At 44.6% G+C, this 17868-nt stretch overlaps 1 protein-coding gene across 1 annotated transcript in view; it reads right to left on the bottom strand.

The window, feature by feature from the left end:
* The window catches only part of LOC135202860 (bifunctional coenzyme A synthase-like), a 62693-nt gene that overhangs the window by 33274 nt on the left and 11551 nt on the right, over nucleotides 1-17868 (bottom strand). Inside the window, 3 exon segments of the mRNA XM_064232317.1 lie at nucleotides 844-1512; nucleotides 1515-2147; nucleotides 3089-3136. Coding sequence (XP_064088387.1) covers nucleotides 844-1512; nucleotides 1515-2147; nucleotides 3089-3136 — 1350 coding nt within the window.

Below are 17868 nucleotides of genomic sequence, written 5' to 3'. Positions count from 1 at the left end.
TCTTCTAATTTCCTAAACAGCTCTGACTCTAGTGCTTGTTTTTCTATAGCTTGTGTATCTACACTCGTCTTATGTTTGCTATTAGAAGCTAGAGATTTCCTATGCTTTAAATAATCCTCCATTTGATCTAACAACCAGTCTCCACACTCCTCACTCCTCCGTCTAATGCTGCACTGAACCTTCCTACAAGCAATACATAAAGAATGTCAGTCATACTTGAGGGTGCTCATCCTCCACTTGCATGTAGAGCTGGACCGATGAGCGCTGACATCTACCCCAGTCACTTGCTCGGAAGATGCAGCAGGTAAAGGAGGCGTGGAGACATTGGATGATGGTGTTTTTTCATGTAGTTTGTCCATATTCAGTCCAATCTGATCAGGGTCAATATTATGAGAAGTTCCAATCAATCAACCATAACCAAATAAAAAAAAATCAGAAGCGTAGTCGTACTACAATGCCAAAGTTGTACTCCAGAATCCAAAGCCAAGATATATACGTGGGGGTTGGGCTACGAACAAAAGATCGCAGGTTGCATGAACCTTTCTTACAGCACCATGAACTGAAAACAATGGAGGAGTCAGGCCGCTGGCGGCCGGTCCCTACAGCAGCGTTGCCAACGGTAACACAGGTAACTCAGTAGACAAATTTTACCTGCAGCATTGGTAGCGCTGGCAGTTAAATACCCACCTAATGGGATAATTTGTGGGGATATATTCCAGGCTGGTCAGTGACAAGGGCTAATTCAGGTGTTCAGGGAGTGTATTGCAATACTACCTTAATTAACTTGATTAATGTAGCACTTTCTAACAAGTTGCCTAGTTTTAATACTGAATATTATCTTACCTGATGGCAAAACTTGTCCCAGTCAGCTTCCAAAAGAACTGCTGCATCCAATATTACAACTTTGATACCCTCTCTGGAGAAGGTATCTATGCGTTCCTTTGCAAGGCGTGCAATTTCTGGCCAGACTATACTATTTAATTGCTCCAGAGCACTTTTATCATTAAAAACTTTAGACCCAAGCACTCTACGATCAATCTGACCATCTTTGCCTACTACATCACTACCGAAGGCTTCAATTAAATCCTTATAACACTTGGATCCTTTCAAATATGCTTCATGACCAAGTTTATCACAGTCAACAACACCTGCTCCTAACTTTGCAAACCTCTTGGCAACACTTGACTTGCCACTTGCTGAACCTCCTGTGAGACCAATAAACATAAGGATGTGGAAGCTTAATGCATAATTGCTTTCAACTGGCTTCAGTATAGTTCCCAGTAATCGCATTCTCATAGAACTGGCACTTAATTTCATTTCCTCTTCATCACTTGCTCTAAATTTATCATTAACCAAACAAATGATATATCCATCCAATAGGTTAAGGCCACTCTCCTGGCGAGCATTATTGATAAGTGTTATGCCCTTCTTTGTTTCTTCACTTACAACAATCATTTCCAAACTTTTATCCCATCCAGCTGGACCCATTGGATCAAGGATTTGTACTATAACTGTACTCTACACTTGGATCTAAAATCATTAAGTAAATCCTTAACATTGTTTATTCGAACTTCACAAGGCTCTATTAATTCCTTCAAGGTTTTATTTTTAAGTAAGGGACCATCTGCTACTCCTACGGTCAGTCTCTTAGTGCACCTTAAAAGTGCTTCAGATAAAAGTATCTTATGACCATCATGAATACAGTCAAATGTTCCACCTAAAACAACATTGCTGTAAACATTATTTGCTTCTTCATTGACAACATTCTCTGGAGGCTGGGATTCAGAGCCCTCAAGATTGTCAAAAAGGATTATCTTTTCACTCTTACATCTAAGTAGAAAACTCTTGTACCTTTTTTTTTTCTCTATGTCAGTTTTTTTCACTGCCTTCCTTAAGCGATCAAATAAGACTATATCAATTTCACATTTTGTTTTCAAGGGAACTTCACTTGTACCCTTAAACCCAGCCATGAGGACTCTCACATCTAATCCATGACCACTGGGGAGGAAGAACTGAGAGTAGAGTGAGGTAATAATATGGCTGCAAAGACTTAACTGCTGTTTTGCTCCCAAAGTTTTTGCTTGGGCTAATGGGTCAAGATGAACATACAGAGTTTGATTGACATGTTGAGATGCAGCTTTAAGCACCTGGAAAACAACAAATATATTCTTTAATTGCTTTCTTCTATATTCAGTACGTTTACTAAAAAAAATTATGGTAAAAATAATTATATGCAATGACTCATATCCCCTGCAATAATTCCTAGACAACCAAGACAATCATAAAAAATACGGTCCAAAGACCTAGGGTTAAAAAGCACAAAAACATTTAAGTAGTACAATTAAATATCTGGTGAATTGAAAGGGGAATAACAAATAAAGTAGTAACTGTAACCTTTTCAGGCTGTATGAAATGCAATGAGAGCAAAACTACTGATAAGCAAAATATATCCCAATAATACAGAAGCAAAAGACTTATGATGTGTACATACAGCCTGTACTACTCTGTGCAACAGAAAAACTGAAAACTGCTAACGGGATCATGAGAGTAAGATACCCCGCATAACACACCTTCCTGGAACTTGTGAATTATGAGGTCATGGCTCCCCAACTCCAATGCCAATTCCCAAAAGGCATAGCTAGAGAAATCTGGCATCCATTTTTGATACTGGAGAGGCACTCTTCACAGAGGCAATGACGTTCACAAAATATTTTTCTTCCTTGGGAGCACCTTAATTGTGGTCTCTTGCCTGTGTGCATGGTTTTCTTTCTTTGGCACCTAGTCATTACATGTGCACTGTACCAGAACATCATGGATGCTTAGTACTGCTTGACACCATTTTGGATTAATACAGATAACATTTCACGTTACTGGATAAGCAAAAGTAGTCTTCCAACTTTTAAAGTAGTACATATTCCTTTAATAAGGCTTATGAAGTCTTCCCTACTCATACATGTATACAGTAGATATAAATAATTTCAGCTATCCACATTTGTAAACCCTGTGTCCCAAGATAGTAGAACATATAATACTAGGCAAAATATAATACTTAATTTAATTTTTTTTTTTTTTTTTAAATACTACTTACCTCTCCACTATACATAGCTTTTACTACAGTTGGCACAGGAGGTAAAAGCTATACCAGTATATGGAGACATAAGGTTCATTTCAGTCACTTAAAGAAATTATTCTAACTTAATTTAATCTCTTTAATACCAACTCAACAGACTATCAAAAAGGTACATGCTTCTTTAAGTAACGTTCAAATTCATACTACCTATGATATATACAGTTTCCATAACTGTAAATTACCAAAGAATAGTAGAGCACTATTAATTCCTGGGCTAAACAATTTTTTTGTTAAGAATAACTGCTAAAGGAGTTGGCGCAGCTATTTCCATTTGTCATGACACTTTCAAAAGCAGATTAGACACACATGTCAACAGGAAAACATTCCTAAACCTAACCCTCCCTTAAACCTAGGGTATTGTATCCTGACCTTGGCCAGAAGGCTTCCCACACCCTGCCCTGGAATCCCCCCACACTGTGCATGGCAGAATGATGTGACAACTATTCATACAGTATTACCAAATTTTTTTTTATTTTCATTAACAATTTTATAAGAAAAATGATATTGTTATGATACCAATAAAAGTTTGTTCATACTTACCTGGCAGATATATATATAGCTGTATTTTCTGAAGTCCGACAGAATTAAAAAACTTCCGGCACACACAGTGGTCGCCAGGTGGTTAGTACCCATTCCCGCCGCTGGGCCGGCGGTATCAGGAACCAGTCCCATTTTTCTATTCATAATTTTTATTTCCACTGTCCCCTGAGGGGAGGTGGGTGGGTACTTAATATATATATCTGCCAGGTAAGTATGAACAAACACTTTATTGTATCATACAATATCATTTTGTTTCCATGAAACTTACCTGTCAGATAATATATAGCTGAATCCCACCGTTGGAGGTGGGAAGGGACAGAATAGAAGGATTTTGGGAAACAAATGCATGCAGATGATTTACATCTTGGTCCACCTGTTAGCATTGCTGGCTTCGTGGTTATTGCCACGTAAGTCTGCTTGTGCTACTAGAGTTGCCAGCGAGGTAGAGACCTATATAGCTGGTGCACTCCAGATGATCTGTCAACAGGGGCGAGACCACGACGTGACTGACCATATTGACCATACCATGAGGGCTAAGAAGTAAAATAAATATATATATAAAAATATATATCACCACCTGACCAACCTAGCCAAAGTTAAGGTGTGTTAACTAAGGCTTAAGAGTTAAGAAGTCACCGTTGTCGGCGACTCAAACTACTAAATTAAGAGCTCTTCCTAACCATTTTCTACAGGATAGGATGAGTGGTACTTCTTGCCCCCAAGATTGTGTCTGCAGACACGTATGGCCCTAGCGAGCAGCAGATCTCATATGCCATCTTCACATCTCGCAGGGAGTGTGAATTGAACACAGAGTTGCTTCGCTAAAACATGGTACTCAGGATGTTGCTGAGTGCCATGCTCTGTTGAAATGCTTCCGAGGCCGCGCCCTCACCTCGTGAGCATTCAAATCAAAAGATTTCAAATCTTTGTGCCAAACACAATGAAGGAGCTTTTTTGAAAGAAACTCCTTAACAATAAAGCCAGGGTGTCTTCGATATGGGCAAGTCTGGTCTTTTCGGAAACACTGCAGATTGTCGTACGACTTCGACTTTCTTGAGTTTTATGTAGATAAAACTTGAGAGACCTGACAGGGCACAGGACTCTCTCTGGCTCCTGCCCAATAACTTGTGCCATCCTTGATTCCAAGCTCCTGGCCCAAGAACAAGAGGGTTTCCATTCTTAGGCCACAACGCAAGGCTTAGAGAACGCACCGCCTTTGTGTTCTCTAATGCCAAAACTTCTGACGATGGCTGAAAACCATCACTAACCCTCTTTGTCGTTATCTAGGGTGGTTAGAAAAGGGCCTTCTGATCACGTGCAAGAAGTTAACAGGTAGGAGATGTTCGAATGCTTTGACATCAAGAACTTCAGACTATGTCTAAGTTCCATATTGAAAAGCTTCGATCTGGACATGCACAGTCAGTCAGTCTGTACTAAAGTCAGGTGACCGACCAGTTGACCAGTAAGACGCATCAAGGACAGCAAGGCTTGTACCTGAAGACCATAAGGCACATATTCTTCGCTGAAGGATGAGTGTCTGGACTGCCTGGGCGATTCAAGCTAAGCAAACCTTGGGGTATGAACGCAACCCAACGTTGTTAGCGAATCAAACTCCTGAGCCACTCCTGACTCGAGCTTCTGGTGCCAGGAGAAAGGAGCGAGGAGCAAAAGGCGATTCAGTCCCGAAGGACGAATGCCTGACAGTCCAACCTGGTCTCATGTTAAACGATCATCGGGGGTGTGTAAACGCAACCGACTTCGTCAACAAGAAACTCAGGGCTACTATGTGTCTCCTGATCTCGCACGAGTGTCTGACTCGAGAAAGGGAAAAACAGGTGAGACAAAAAGTAGATGGTGAGCGAGTTTCGAGATTCCACAGAAACTCAAAGATCGTGAAGGCTTTGTTGTTTGACAGAAGCAAATCTCTGAGCCCAAAGGCCGTCAACAACATATTTGCGTCTTCTTTAAATAGTTGACTGCCAGCTTATCCCATTCTTCAAACGGAAAGGGAAGACGGCAACTCTTATGCTGTCAACATCTCGATAGTCTGAACGTAGTCAGACTCAGAGCGGAGAGGTTATAGGTACCTTTCGTGTTAAAGTAGACCGACTCTCTCGGAAAAGGTCCTTGGAAGGGACGTGACCTCTGTGAATCTAGGATCTTGAAGGCCAACATGGGCGATTAGCGTCATTGTCGCTCCCTGTGATGGTATAAATCATCTTATTACATTTCCTAAGCGTTTGAAAAAGGGGAAAAGAGACTAAACATCCATCCCTGTTCAATATCATAGCGAAGAGATGTATGAAAGGACGTCCCTAAAGTCTCCATAACTCTCAACATACTTCTAAAGAAAGATTCCACTCGGAAGTCAGTAGTTGCTGCCGTCGATCGAGACGATTCGTACGGACTTTTGCAATCCTGTAACGAACCTCTAGAGGATCGTTACATTCTACGTCTGTTGTTATAATAGGCTCTTTCTCGTAAACCCGAACAGGGACCGAGAGAAGATACTTCCTAAGATATGAGAGAGCTGTGGAAGATCAGAGTTGATATGGACCACTGGTTCCAAAAAAAGAAACTCGTTTCCAGGGACTGGAGGGACGACAGAATTGCTTCCACTTCTTTCAGATTATGATCCAGGACATCTGAAACCCTCTCCAGATGTCCGGCACCTTCTTTCTATCACCTCAAGTGATACTTAACGCACCGAGAGATGTTCAGAATCATTCCTAGATCTTAATAAAATTTCAGTTTCCCGGTAGGAAAAAACTGTAGAGGTCTGAATTGCAGTCTATTCAGGGAAACAAACTTCTTTAGGAAGGAAATGGTCCCAGCAAGCTCATCCATTCCCTCACACAGTATGTTTACTTCCCTAAAAAGGCTGCGCTTTGCCTAAGCAGGAGAGCAGATAATAGTGAAATGTTTGCGGTAGACTCGTAGTCCTATACCGTGCGGTAACGAGCACCGAAAGGAGTAAGAGATATCTCGAGAACATAGTAAGGCAAAACGAATGCAATGTTTATTCATTCATGTAAGAAATCCCCTCAATCTTAGGCTAAAGTCCGTGATTGTAGGGCAGAGATACAGTTAGTCAGTCAATCCCGCAGGAGAGAGAGAGACGTAACTGCCAGCACAGAGATACGGTTAGTCAGTCAATCCCGCAGGAGAGAGAGACGTAACCTAGCGCGCATGACAGCGAAACGAGCTGGTACTGCCTCGTTGGACTGGCGGAGAGGACAGTGACAGCAGCAGCTTACGATCGTCGTCTCTTAACTTTATGCCTGGGTTGCCAGCTACCCTATTCTACGAAGAAATAGGTCCGTAATTTTAGCATAAAAGAGACTCTCAAGCTGTATATTTAAGCGAAACAGAAAAACACTAAATATATAGATGCGTTTGTGTCGTCATAACACTACCATACAACGGTAAAAGATAAATCGGAAACTCCTGGAAGGCTGCAGGGAGTAATGATTAAATGTCCTTAAATTAATAGACAATAGACCTCTCGGTTGCCATCCGAAGAGGTAACTACAGCAAGCGTATATGACTTGAACCAACCAGTAGTAAAATAACGCAAGGCAAAATATGATATTATATTGCAATAAAGTTTTTTCATACTTACCTGGCAGACATATATACTATAGCTGAATTCGGAAATACAGCTACATACATATCTGACAGGCAAGTTTCATAAACAAAACTCAAGAGAATTGAAGCGGACAGCTCAAGCTTCTTATGTTATTGGACATAAGCGTTCATTGACGTAGTCTACAAGTCTATTTCTTGTACGAGTCTGCGAATGATGAATGAGAGCTCTTCCGAATCTTGTCAATAAGAGCTTATCCGCTTACGCAATATAAAGTTAATGAGAAAGTTTGTCAATGAGAAACTAACCCATTTACGGGACAAAGAGATATTTTGTCAATGAGGGGATACCCACTTACTTGACAAAACGATAGTATATTGTCAATGGGGGAAATTCACTGAATTGACAAAACGTAATCCCGTCTCAAACGAGGAAGGGGCAAGAATCCTGTTAAGAGACGGCTTACGACAGGTAGAACGACGATGTTCAATTCGGCAGCGTAGTCCCGACTAGGAACTAACAAAATCTATCATCTGAAAAGCCCTTTCAGATGGGCTAAAAAGCTTGCAAAATTATCCTGGGAAGAGGAAGAAACTCTCCAACCAGCTTCCTCTCCCGTATCAAAATTTATTGGCAGTATGGCAAAGGAAGTCCTGTCTTGCGCTTTCCTCCTTTTGATGAGTGCCTTTGCAAGAATCCTACTGAACGTTGCCGAGAGTCCTGACGTGCAGGACGTCGAGCTTTTACATAACCCATAGCTGCCTTACCGCAAAGTCTTGACTGCGGTAGAGTCAAAAGAGATCTTTCCTTGAGCTTTCCATAATCCATCCAATCCTGGACTTTACGAAAAGCAATATTACTGACAAAGACCTCTATAATTCACGAAACCCGTGGTCTTGCTGGGTTTCGAAAACGAAGTTGCATTTTTCACTTTAAGCTTCCTCCGAAGCACTGCTTACTTCACATTCTTCGCAGGCGATGTAGAAGGGATCACCGAAGTTAGGTAAAAAAAACTTTAGGCCCAAATCAGCTTGAAGACTTCAACAGAAACGTTCAGCCAGGCGACACACTGGCGTGCAGCGCGCTCGGCGTCCACTGACTAGCAGCGAGCACGCTCGGCGGTCCACTGGCGAGCAGCGAGCACTCTCGGCGCGCCGCTCGGCGCTCCACTGGCGAGCAGCGAGCACTCTCGGCGCGCCGCTCGCGCTCGGTATCCACTGGCGTGCTCGGCCTCGGCGTCTACTGGTGCGTCAAAAAAAAAGCGTGCAGAAAAGCGTCACGCTCCTGACAGGCGTCAATGCAAGCGAAACTGCCTTCAGGGAAGAGCATTAGACATCTCGGAGAGAAAACCGACTGCACGAAGCAGTCTCAGGTGAAGGGTTGATCGTGTGAGAATACGCAGGGCGAGGGAACGCCTTCTTATTCTCACAGTAACAAAGCTAGGACGTCCGCGCTCAAAAGCGTCCTGCTAAATATGACTTGCTTTCCCTTTTCTCGGTGGAAAGACGTACACGAGTTCAGGCGACGTTCGCCTTCTTACTTCTCACTGCAACGCATGACGAGAGAGAGAGAGAGGACGTGAAACGTCCTCTTCTATAAAGCTTCTATTTAGAGGGCGCGAGTCCTTCCGAAAGCTCCAAACCCTGCGCAGGGAGGACGCTTCGGAGGACGAGAAGCAATCCTTCAGGATTCGTGCACGCACTTTGGCAGCCTGGGAGTAACTTCAGGTCTGCCGAAGGCACGTCAGATCGGTGGGAGTCCTCGTAACCCTCCTTCGGCTTTCGACATGCTCTCCCTGTTCCTGGGAGTCAAGCAGAGGTCCCGGCCTAGAGGCGAAATAAGGCCGATCTGACGCACCCTCCACTACACAAGGGGCACTGTCACTGCACTTAGCCACTTCACTTTTGCTCTCCAAAGCCAGCACTTTCGATTCTAAGTTACGAATCGATAGAGTATCAGAGAAAGGTCAATACCCTCTACAGAAACTGTTTAGGGCCGAAGGCAACATTACAGGGTTAGGAGTAACAACTACAGAAGTAGCACTTTTCACCCACAATGATAGGAGAGCGAGCACCTTAGATTCCAAGATACAGATGGAATCTATAAACGTAAAAGGGCATTACCTCACGAGACATATTTATAGCCCGTAGGCCATACTACAGGGTTAGGCCAAAATAGTCTACAGGTAGGTTAGCCTACCCTGACTTTGTTTACTGATTAATTGCGGTACATATGAATCATAACGTCTTCCTTATGGAATTAGACAAAGTCTCACACTACCTTACATGACAAATCTCAACAAAGAAGCAAGACACTAGCCCTCGTGCATATCGAGTGCGAACTACCGAAGCTTTCGGTAGCCACACCTATCTTAGCAGACAACACTTTCTGAAACTAGCCTAACTAGATTCAGATATACAAAAATGAATCATATTCAAAACAATTTAAGATAGCGTATGCCTAGCCACAAATCCAAGTCAATAAATCAAAAGACAATTAGGATATTTAGCGGCCATGAAGTTTTCCAAAATCCTAAGACGGAGGTACTGAAAACAGGTGTTTCCAGCACCGGCGACAGAAAAATTATGAATAGAAATGGGACTGGTTCCTGATACCGCCTCCCAGCGGCGAGGAATGGGTACTAACCACCTGGCCGACCACTGTGTGTGCCGGAAGTTTTTGAATTTCTGTCGGACTTCAGAAATACAGCTATATATATATCTGACAGGTAAGTTTCATGAACAAAATACAAAATATGATACTCACTTCATCAATCTTTTTCTATTGAAACGACACTGGTAAACACATGTAAACTTGCAATAGCAAATTACTAAATTCTTTGAATGATGTAAAGTGTCTGATATCAGTTTAATCAATAGTGAGTACTGATATGATAGTTTAAGGTACACAGTGGACCCCACATATTTGCGTTCTCCAGATTTACGGACTCACGCATTCACAGATTTCTTTCTGGAACATTCCCCCACCCCCCTTTATTTGTGGAAAACTTGCCTATTCACAGTATTTTTCTATGAGAAATATCCACAAATTCAGTTTTTTTTTATTCTATTTCATCATAATATTTACTTTTTTTTGATAAAACTATTAAAAAACCAGGTATAAAATTTTTTTAGTGGGGGTTTCTTCAGTTTTAACTAACAAAATATGAGGTTGAAGCATTTTATAGGGGTTCCAACTATTTGTGGGGGGGTCTGGTATGCATCCCTGCAAATACAGGGGTGGGGACCACTGTATTAGGCATTTTAATTAGTATTAAAACAGGCAGTTAGCCTAAAGAATTTTTGTAGGTAGGACACCTTTGGTGTTTTAAACTATCGAAATGTTAGTTGTTAGTATACAATAAGGTTTTTGTTACATACTTACCTGGCAGATATATACTTAGCTATACGTCTCTGACGTCACGACAGAATTCAAAACTCGCGGCACACGCGACAGGTAGGTCAGGTGATCTACCTTACCCGCCGCTGGGTGGCGGATGTAAGAACAATCTCCCTTTCCAGCCAGAATTTTTCCTTCCACCGGTCTCCTGAGGGGAGGCTGGGCGGGCCATCAATCGTATATATCTGCCAGGTAAGTATGTACAAAACCTTATTGTATACTAACAATAACATTTTGTACATGAACTTTCCTGTCAGATATATACTTAGCTGATTGACACCCTTGGTGGAGGGAACGAGACAGCAATATAAATATGGAAAAAAAGGGGAAAACAACACTAGTTGTAGGATGTAAAAACAACCTTGGTTCTTACCTGTTTAGGCAGAAGACTTCGTAGTTACTGTCTATGAGTCTGCGTTGCCTTAAGAGCTTCAGCGAGGGCGTGACTACAGCTGACAGACTCTTTGGGTCTATCAAAGGGATTTGGTTGTCCGCTTACTTGATAGAATCCGAGCAGGATCTGTCAACGGGGATTCGCCCACTTATATGACAGAACCTAACCACTATCATTGCAAGGAGCTCAAACATACACCGATCACCTAACCAATCTAATCATTGTTAGCACTACGAAATGAAAAACATGCCTACCGCATGTTCTTTCAAACAACCAAAAACTTACAACCTAACAAGGGGAAAAAATATATACTACTAAGGATATGTCTCAGCTCCCTGCCCCAGCACCGAATCCGCCGATACGTACGGGCCAATAACCCGAAGCACTTTTCATACGTAATTTTGACGTCTCTCAGATAGTGGTTTGCAAAGACTGAGTTGCAACGCCAGAATGTTGCCTTCATAATATTACTCAGGGATATGTTTTTGTTAAAAGTCAATGACGTGGCAATAGCTCTTACCTCATGAGCTTTGACCTTAAGAACTTTGTATTGACTTTCCTCACATATCGCATGCGCTTCTTTCACCAGGCTTCTGAGAAAGAAAGCGCATTCTTCGAAAGTGTCCTCCTTGGATTCTCTTACAGAGCACCAAAGGTTGACATCATTGCCCTTAAGTTTTTTCTTTTCTCTGTAGATAGAATTTCAAACTTCTTACTGGGCAAAGAGACCTCTCTTGCTTTCCTCGCCTACTAATGCAGACAATCCTTGTACTTCAAAGCTCCTAGGCCCAAGGATTTGAGGGTTGGCTCGTTCTTGGCTAAGAACGAAGGAAGGAATGAACAGATAGCTGCATCTCCTCTGAATCCCACATTTCCTTCTAGTGCATGGAGTTCACTAACCCTTTTTGCGGAAGCCAATGCCATGAGGAAAATTGTCTTCTTCGGGTGAGGTCTCTAAACGATGCAGACTGAGGCGGTTCGAACTTATTGGACCCTCAGGTAACGTAGCACTACATCCAGATTCCAACTCGGAACCCCTGGAGAAACCTTCTTGGATGTTTCAAAACGATCTTATTAGATCATGAAGGTCCTTATCTCTGAAAATGTTTAAGTTTCTGTGCCTAAACCACTGCAGATAGCATGCTACGATAGCCTTTAATGGTTGATACCGCCAATCCACTTTCTTCCCTAAGGAAAAGTAAGAAGTCTGCTATTTGTGTCACAGAGGTACTGGAAGAGGAAAAGCGATGGTTCCTACACCATCGCCGAAAGACGTCCCACTTCGATTGGTAGACTCTAAGGGTAGAAGGTCCTTCTTGCTGCTGCGATAGCCGTTGCAACTCTTGCCGAAAAGAAAAGCCTCTCGTTCTGACCAAACTTTTGACAGTCTGAAGCCAGTCAGATCTAGAGCGGGGAGGTTTTGTGTGATACCTCTCGAAGTGGGGTTTGTCTGAGCAGATCGATCCTCTGTGGTAATGTTCTCGGAAGATCTACTAACCATTCCAGTACCTCTGTGAACATACTTGGTGCGGGCCAGAATGGGGCTACAAGCGTCATCCTTGCTGCCTCCGATTCTGCAAATTTCTTTAGAGTCTCTCCAGTATCTTGATGGAGGAAAAGCATACGTGTCTAGACCCTTCCAATCTAGTAGGAACGCGTCTATCGACACTGCCTCGGGTCCGATATCGGAGAGCAGTAGTTGGCTATCCTCATATTCTTGGCTGTGGCGAAGAGAGGTCTATATGAGGTTTGCCCCAAAGCTTCCACAGGTCCTGGCAAACATCTTCGTGCAGAGTCCACTCTGCCGGCAGAACAATTGATCTTTCCTGCTTAGGAGGTCTGCTCTGACGTTCTTTTCTCCTGTACGAACCTGGTTAAGGAGACAAATCTTCCTTTTTCTGCCCAAAGCAGAAGTTCTTTTGCTGTCTCGTACAGGGAGAAAGAGTGAGTCCCCCCTTGCTTCCTGATGTAAGCCAGGGCCGTGGTGTTGTCCGAGTTGATCTGAACTGTTGAAGCTAGGACGGGGGTGGGGCTCGAAAGCTTTCAAAGCTAGCCAAACCGCCATCAGCTCCTTCTTGTTGATGTGGCCAGGTCACCTGTTCCTTGTTCCAGGTGCCTGACACTTCTCTTGAGCCGAGCGTCGCTCCCCAACCTGTTTCCGAGGCGTCGGAATACAACACTTGGTTGGGGTTCGGAATGTGAAGGGACATCCCTTCTGCAAACTTGAGAGGGTTGGCCCACCAAGAGAGGCCTTCTTGATTTCCTTTGAAATCTCGAAGGAGAACTCTAGGTTTTGTGAACGACACCTCCAGTTTCGATGGAGAAAGAACTGGAGAGGTCTGAGGTGCAACCTTCCTAGAGAAAGGAATTGCTCCAACGAGGAGAGTGTCCCCAACAAACTCATCCACTCCCTCGCTGTGCATACTTCTTTCTCTAGGAAGGCTTGACTTTCTCTGACCCTCGGGCTATCCGTTCTGGAGACGGAAAAAGCCCGAAAATCCAGAGAAGCCATCCGAATCCCCAGATAGATACGATCTTGACTGGGGATCAACTGAGACTTTTGAAAGTTCACCAAAAGTCCCAGAGAACTTGCCATGTAAAGAGTCTTTTGTAGGTCCTCCAAACATCTTTCCGAGACTTGGCTCTGATCAGCCAGTCGTCCAAGTAAAGGGGACACTCTGACTCCCTCCAAATGTAGCCATCTTGCTACATTTTTCATTAGTCCTGTAAAGACCTGAGGGGCTGTTGAAAGGCCGAAGCACAAGGCCCTGAACTGGAATATCCTTCCTCCCACCCATCATGAACCTGAGGTATTTCCTTGACGAAGGATGGATAGGCACATGGAAGTAAGCGTCCTGAAGATCTAGGGACACCATCCAGTCCCCCTGGCCGAAGGGCCGCCAACACTGAGGATGTAGTCTCCATGGCGAACTTCCTCTTTTCTACAAAGAAAATTCAGGGCGCTTACATCCAGAACCGGTCTCATCCTCCTGAGGCTTTTGGAACTAGAAAAAGGCGGTTGTAAAAGCCCGCGCTGAGCAAGGGTCGCTCACTAGCTCTATAGCCTCTTTCTCGAACATTTGTTCCACTGCTTGTGTTAAAGCAAGGCTCATGATGGGATCCTTGTACCTGGCCACCAACTCCCTCGGGAGTCGTTGTCAACGGTGGTCTTTCCGTAAAGGAATCAGATATCCTTTCCTTATTATAGAGAGGGACCAGTTGTCCGCTCCTCTGCTTTGTCCAGGCTTCCGAGAATCTTAGAAGTCTGGCACCTACTGGTGTTTTGGAGGACTACTTCCCTACTTCTTAGCTCTGACAGAGCGTGAGAAGGATCTACCTCTCTTGAAAGTTCTATTACCTCTCGAGGTAGAGGCTCTAGAAGGGGGGCCCCCTCGAAAGGGCTCCTGTCTAGCTGGAGTCTCCTTCTTAGTCTTCGTCTGGAAGGAGGTCTTAGGCTTCCGTGCCGACTGTGCGAGCATGTCCTGAGTCGCCTTCGCAGAGATAGATCCTGAGATGTCCTGGATTATCTTCTTTGGAAAAAGCAGAGGCGAGAGCTGCGAATACAGGAAGAGAGGCTCTTGGGCATGCGAAACAGACTTCGTCAGAAAAGAGCAGAAGAGGGGACTGATCTCTTCTTAATGGATCCCTGCTCCAAAGAGGGAGGCTATTTCGCTCGATCCATCTCTAAAACTGCTTTGTCAATGCACGTTAGAACACTGTTTAGATCTTCTGGCGAAATAGCATCCGGGTCTGAGTCTTCTTAGCCAAAACCCCCAAAGAACCAGTCAAGGAAGTTGAAAACTTCCAAGACTCTAAACATTCCCTTCAGCAGGTGGTCAAGCTCGTTCATAGCCCAGGTCGTTTTAGCCGACAAAAGAGCCGAGCGTCGTGCTGCATCCACCAGAGAGAGAAGGTCCGCATCCAGCCGATGAAGGAAGACCCAGACCTAAGGGTTCTCCAGAACTCGTACCAAAATCCGAGTCTGCCCGTAAGCTTGGAAAGGAGGGAAAGAAAACACAGCAGTTTTCCCCTTTCTCTCCTTAGAAAGCAGACAATCACCAACACCTCTCAAGCCTCTTCATGAGATGGTTGGCTTCATCCTCACACAAGAGGAAACTTTCGTCTTCTTCGAAGTCGAGAATAAAGAGAGAGGAGACGGAGGAGCGACGGGAGTAAGGGAGTCTCCAAACTCTTGAAGAAGTAGATCTGTAAGGATCTGTAGGACGAAACTGACGAGTCCTTCACCAAATCCTCTTCTGAAGGTTCACTTCATCCACTGAAGAAATTCCGCTTCTTTACGAGTGCAGTTAGCCTTCTCTAAAGAAATGCGCCTGTCCAGAGAGTGTCTAGTAGTAGACTGGCGCCTATCAGGGAAGCCAAAGTTTCTGGAGAGCTCCTCTCGAATGAGTCCTTCCTACTCTGATGAGTGCGTGCTCTTTGCTCCTTAATCCTACTCCTAGAATTCCGGGCTTCCAAGGGGGAGCGCCTGCTAGGAGAGGAGAGCCTACTATTCTCAAGGCGCTTCTCAGGATCCATGCGCCTGTTCAAAGGAAGAGCGGCTGCCAGGCGAGCTGCGCCTACCATGAGGCGAACGACTACTAGGCTCTTGGCGCCTACTTACAGGAGAGCGAAGGTCCTGGAGAAGGTCGTTTACTAGGAGACCGGCGTCTACCATGCTCCACAAACTTCGCTCCCGGACTTATGTGTCTCTTCAAAAGGTAGTCTCCAGAAGAGACATATCTTTCAGGCTCTACGCGCCTGTCCTGATCGAGCGGCTAAAAGTAGAGCCGCGCTTATCTATGAGAAAAGCGCCTATCAGGAGAAAAGCGCCTATCCTCCGCACCACGCTGGGAGCGGGATGAGAGAGCGCTATTGGGGGGGGGGGTTGAGTAGCGCCTACTAGGCTCAAGGCGCCTAACATAAGGCGAGATCCTGTCTCTAGACGAATCCATCAAAGAGTAGGCTCTCTTATCCGGAGAATGAAGGATCTTCGTAAAAGAGCGCGAGGACGAGGCTGTAACGCCTGTCTTTAGACGAACGCCTACTAGTCGCTAGATCCCTTCCTACTGGAGAGATGTAGTCACCAGGAGAAAGCTTCTTGGGCGATTGATGCCTGGAAGACGACAAGCGCCTGCTGAGGGAAGAGCGCCTCCTTCCATCCGCTGTAAAGGAGAGAGAACGACTCTGACTGAGACGGTAAGACAGGTGAAGGAATCCTAGACTTCTTGACAGGGAGAGAGACGTCTTTTCCGGACGCGTTCCTCCTGCCAAGGAGCCCGCCAGTGCCGAAAATCTGCGCTTGCAGTCCCGCAAGAATTCGAGCTGGAGATCTTGTAAAATCCTCCACCGGAGAAAGAGGCTCGAAGCTACTATGAGGCGAGAACTCCTGCTCCCTCCTGGGTTTCTTGATCTCTACTTCCGGCTCTTCTGGAAAAACTTCCCGGGCTGGAAGGAAAGGAGCCAGGCGCCTTCCAGGCTCTCTTCAGCGGTCGTGAAGAATCCGAGGCGCTCCATCCTCTTCTAGGTGAAGGTGAGGAAGACGAAGAGAAGCATTGGTGCAATACCTCCTCTTTGCGCGAACAAGGGCAGCCTGGGTACGAGCATCAGGATCTACCGAGGGGAGCGCCTGATCGGTGGGAGTTCTCCCTAACCTTCCTGCGGCTTTTGACTTTACCTCCTCCACTGGGACTGGGAGTCGGAAGAGGTCTAGGCTGGAAGATTAAGGAGCCGATCAGACGCACCCTCCACTGCACTGGGGTCACTGCACAATTCTTCACTACTCTTACCTTGCAACGAACGGATCTTCTTTTCCATGCTAAGGATCGTGGCTTCTCATGGTTTGCCACTTCCGTAGTCCCGTATCCTTAGGTTCGTATGCAGGGCGCAGGAGCTGAAACTGGAGAAGGTTCTAATGCTACAACAGGATTATCTTCTAACTCGCTAATACGAGACTTACTAGAACTCCTAGAAGAAGCCTTTCTCACCCTGTCTTTCTCTAACTTCCTCAAGTAGGAAGAAAGAGCCTTCCATTCACCCTCATCCAACTTCTCACACTCATTACACGGGTTATCAAAAGAACATTCTTTACCTCTACATTTAAGCAAACTGTGTGAGGATCTACCGTAGCTTTCGGTAGTCTCACCTTGCATGCATCCATAGCGCACACTCTAAACATAGAAGATTTCTTAACCTCTAACTCAGACATCTCGAATCAAAGAAAAATCCAAATCAATATCCAAAAACAATCCACAAGCGTATGCCAAGCCAACAAAGATCAGGTACTTCACCGAAAGTCAGTCCAAATAAATCCCACGGCAACGAGAAATGAATAAAGCTGTCAGGAGGTAACAACCACAGGTGTAGTCGTCACCGGCGACAGAAAATTCTGACTGGAAAGGGAGATTGGTTCTTACATCCGCCACCCAGCGGCGGGTAAGGTAGATCACCTGACCTACCTGTCGCGTGTGCCGCAGAGTTTTGAATTCGTCGTGACGTCAGAGACGTATAGCTAAGTATATATCTGACAGGAAAGTTCATGTACAAAAAATAGGCAGTTAAGGTACTATAGCATAGGGTTTTTTTGAGGGTGAGATAACACAAATATTTGCTTAACGCGGGTGGTTGTGTCCCATCCCCCGTGATTACCGAGGCCCCACTGTACTTTATGTACATGAATGAAGCAGTTTGCCATCTGTCTATTACAACAGAGCTCTTTATCTTAACAAATCTTCTGCGGTTGCTTTTCTGCAGCGTCCATTAGAGACATTGTTCCTCAATAACCAATTTCATTAGCATCAGATTTCCTTGATAGATTTCGAC

This window comes from Macrobrachium nipponense, chromosome 33 (genome assembly GCF_015104395.2).
Source record: "Macrobrachium nipponense isolate FS-2020 chromosome 33, ASM1510439v2, whole genome shotgun sequence".
In the NCBI taxonomy this organism is placed as follows: domain Eukaryota; kingdom Metazoa; phylum Arthropoda; class Malacostraca; order Decapoda; family Palaemonidae; genus Macrobrachium; species Macrobrachium nipponense.
Note: the sequence above shows the minus strand (reverse complement) of the source record. Positions and strands in the feature narration are given on the sequence as shown.